We start from the raw sequence: 1,116 nt of genomic DNA on the forward strand, positions 1-1,116 counted from the left end.
CTGAGCGTGAAATTTGCTATGTTACGCACTTGTAAGACGGAGACAACACATGCGGGTATCACGTCCCCTCTTAAGAGTATCGATGACGAGACTACGAGAGGCACAAAATCCATTCGTCGGGCATACGTTTTACATCAGAATCGTCGCGACGTTGTGTGGGTGTAGCAAAGTTGCCTATCCAACTCGCCTTATTACAGACATTTTCGTTTTTTTTATATTAATGAATATTTATAATATAATACGACGACCACCTCCAGGTGAAAACGTCAATAATGTACTATAACGCTAACAGTGGTTGATTTGACGAATAAAATTAAAGTTTATTTTATTGAACGCAAAATGTGGTAACAAGTCGATGACATGCGCGACTGCAAACGCGCTCTGGCTTGCAGATTTAAGCTCATAATAATTGTAATTTTTCGCCGGTCTCGGGGTCAATGATGTCTATGGCATTGCTCCTTTTCTTGGTGACCGTCTGTGGAAATGAAACGCTGTTGCTTTTGTAGCTCAATGGGGTTGGCGGCAACTGACGATCCAAGTCACAGCTGTAGCCGTCTGCACGGCTCGTCGAGACATTTCGATCGACGTTCGTCTAAAACACACAATTAGGTTAGTGCCCGGGGTTAGTAGTGCTTATGTATCACAATTGATAAACGCGCTAAAATGTTAAATACTGTTTATAGATGAAACACACCCGTCGCTGTCCTTATATCTGTCCAGACCAAGGATTCTAGTAAACTACAAATATCTAGCACGAGCTTCCGTAAATTACAAAAAAAATACAGAGTTCAAAATATCGTAGATTTGAATAATTCAACGTTAAAACAATTATAAATAAGTGACAAAAATTGAATCATGTAGCCATGTAGGTATTCATAAATCATAATAGGTATCATGGCTGTATTTTATTTTTATCTTATCTTAATCACTTATCTCGGATGTACGGCCTTGGCAAGTGTTAGCAAAGCACGTATTATGTAACATATAATCAACTACTTCCTTTTCTATAAACATCTATACACAGTGCTCGACTTGGCAAAATTAAAGTAGGGGGACTCTGTTACTTTAAAAAAATGAGCGTCCCCATATCACTTATTAAATGTTACTGAGCCGTGG

General features: G+C 38.9%; 1 protein-coding gene across 1 annotated transcript in view; it reads right to left on the bottom strand.

The window, feature by feature from the left end:
- Positions 1–295: 295 nt before the first annotated feature.
- LOC100572840 overlaps positions 296–1,116 on the bottom strand; it is a 15,919-nt gene continuing 15,098 nt past the window's right edge. The window contains exon 4 of the mRNA XM_003245600.4: positions 296–592. Coding sequence (XP_003245648.1) covers positions 401–592 — 192 coding nt within the window. The 3' untranslated portion in view covers positions 296–400. The remainder of the gene's footprint in view (positions 593–1,116) is intronic.

Source organism: Acyrthosiphon pisum, chromosome A1 (assembly GCF_005508785.2).
Source record: "Acyrthosiphon pisum isolate AL4f chromosome A1, pea_aphid_22Mar2018_4r6ur, whole genome shotgun sequence".
In the NCBI taxonomy this organism is placed as follows: Eukaryota; Metazoa; Arthropoda; class Insecta; order Hemiptera; family Aphididae; genus Acyrthosiphon; species Acyrthosiphon pisum.